Genomic DNA, 2,500 nt, shown 5'->3' on the forward strand with positions numbered 1-2,500 from the left:
CGCCACAGGCTCTGGAAGAGTCCTCGAGTCCTTGGGCGAAGAGGAGGCGGTGTTGGTCTCTCCAGAGTCGCGATTGCATCTTGGCCCCGCGACCCTCATCGAGGCCGTCGCCGACCGGTGATTAGCCTTAACAACGAGCCATCAGCGACGCGACGGGAACTGCCGTCAATTGGAACTACCGCCCGGGGCTTAACGAGACCCCTCGCCCCCCCCCCCCCTGATGGACCCACGCGGGGGGAAGAAGGAGATTAACACGCCAGGTTAAGAGACGGACGCCAATTAGGGAGTGTGTCATCGCCGCGCTGACGAAGCGTGATTGCGAGGGAAGCCCTGCCCGCCGCCGTCCCCGCCCGCGACTGCGCCCCCGAGGGTAGGCTTAAGCGATCTCGTGATTGTGACAAATAAGGTGCGTGTTGCAGCCGCCAATTGCGCTAACGAAGACTCGGCCTTCACGACGCCCGAGACGCCTCAAGACACCACGTGAGCCCGTGACGTCATCGCTCGCTGGAGGAGCAAGAAGAAGGAAGAAAGGAAGGAGATAAGAGGAACTTGGAAGAAGCCAAGGAAAGAAAAGGCAAAGTGTGGTCGACTCAAGTTAATTCCTGTGCAGTTTTGTGGTTCGAAAGCCGAGTGCAAGGGACAGATCCATAAACAGAAAGACAGAGGAAATTTTAGAAAAGGAAAAATCAAATAGCGAGAGAGAAAGCAATCGGTGCTCACGAAGCAGGCGAGCGCGCGCAAAGGCCGCTGAGCGCCGAAAGGAGCCCGGAGGAACAGCCCGAAGAGCGCCGCGCCGCGCCAGCTTGGATGCCGGAGGGCGGGAAGGAGGCATGAACGGGCAGTCCCCCTCCTCCAGCAGCGCCACCAGTCCGGCCTCCGTCGCAGCTCCCGTCGGCGTCGTTGGGAAGTCCCTCGGAGGCCCCTCCGCGGCGGGCGGGAACCTTGGAGGCGTCGTCGGAGGCGCAGGAGCCGGAGGCGGCAGCGGAGGAGGCGGCGGAGGCGTGGCCACGAGCGCGGGCGGGGGCGTAGCGCCGCCGACGAGCCTCTCGGGCGGAGCCGCGGGCGGCGGCGGAGGAGGAGGAACCTTCCACAGCATCCAGGTCATGTTGGGTCTTCCAGGCGACCTCATGCTGTCGTCGTCCCTCCCGCCCTCGCACAGGGACTACCACGACCCCCCCTTGCCCCCCACGCCCACACCGGCCACCCACACCATGACGCCCATCCCGCACACCACCACCCACTCCACTGCCCCCACGCCGCCCCAGCCGGCCCACTACAACCCACAGCAGCAGCAGCAACAGCCGCCCACGCTGCCCGCTCTCACGAACCTCAACGCCCAGACGAGCCACGCCCACGTCCAGAACAACCACACCCACGTCCAAACCTCCCACGCCCACGTGGCCGCTGGCGCGCATAACCACGCCCACAATCATGCCCACGGACAGGCGGGGACGAGCACGTCTCTGGAGTCGTCGATGGGCGGCCCGGTGGTGGGCGAGAAGAGGAAGCTGGAGGACAACGGGCCCGCGGGCGGGTACCCGCCGGTGCAGGCCGCCCAGGCAGCGCCCGCGCAGTGCTCCCCCCCGCCCGGCCAGCCCCAGCCCGGCAACGCAGGTCAGTCGCCGCCGCCCGGAGCGCCAAGCCTTCTGGCTTTCTCTTGCTCCTGCGGGAGATCGTTGGGAGATAAGCCAGAGATTCTGGCTTATCTTGGTTACATTTTCCTTTCTCTCATAGATGCTATAGATTGTGCTTGTACAAGAACGTAATAGCTGTGCATGTAATCACACGGCGCGAAAATGGCACTGCTTTTCCTTCTCAATATTCTGTCTTCTTGCAGGCGAGTCGGCAACAAAGAAATCAGATTCGAAGGCAAAGAAAGCTTCCGACACACCCGGCGTCAAGAAAAAGAAAACCAGGTGAGTGTTTCTGTTTTTTTTTTGTTTTTTTTACTCCCTGACGTGGCGGATTTTCAAGCCGAAATGCGACTAAAATTCCTTTGTTCCGAAATGGGTTCGATGTGAAGGAAATGTTCTTGGAGCTTGGAGTAGAATAAGGTGTCTTTTACCAAAAATGGCGGAATTAATTTATTATTTTCCTTCAGAAAATTATTTGTTCTTGGTGAAATCTCATAGAGGTATTTCTTAGCATTTACGATTTTTTTATATATGTTCCTTTTGTTTCAAAGCGTAGCTGATATATATTTTGATATAAAAGCTTACGTAAATTTTTATAGATGTTATATATCTATTTCTTCTTCGTTCCCTTTCCATTCAGAACCTCTTTCATTTTTAATTTCTCGCACGTAGCAGAACCAAAGAAATTTAGTTTTTATGATCTGTTTACCTTGATTATTGTTATCATTATCATTATTATTGTTGTTGTTGTTTTTGTTATGTGCATCAGTATCATTATTGGTATAATTATCATTGTTATTGATATTACCATTATTATTACCATTATCCGTATTTCAAATATTATCATTGTTGTTATTATTATCATA

At 55.2% G+C, this 2,500-nt stretch overlaps 1 protein-coding gene across 2 annotated transcripts in view; it reads left to right on the forward strand.

The window, feature by feature from the left end:
- repo (reversed polarity) overlaps positions 1-2,500 on the forward strand; it is an 11,659-nt gene that overhangs the window by 969 nt on the left and 8,190 nt on the right. For both annotated transcript variants that reach the window (XM_070115651.1, XM_027371408.2), the window contains exons 1-2: positions 1-1,614; positions 1,838-1,916. The exon at positions 1-1,614 is cut by the window's left edge. In XM_070115651.1, the coding sequence (XP_069971752.1) occupies positions 831-1,614; positions 1,838-1,916 (863 nt within the window). In that variant the 5' untranslated portion in view covers positions 1-830. The remainder of the gene's footprint in view (positions 1,615-1,837; positions 1,917-2,500) is intronic.

This window comes from Penaeus vannamei, chromosome 37 (genome assembly GCF_042767895.1).
Source record: "Penaeus vannamei isolate JL-2024 chromosome 37, ASM4276789v1, whole genome shotgun sequence".
Taxonomy (NCBI): domain Eukaryota; kingdom Metazoa; phylum Arthropoda; class Malacostraca; order Decapoda; family Penaeidae; genus Penaeus; species Penaeus vannamei.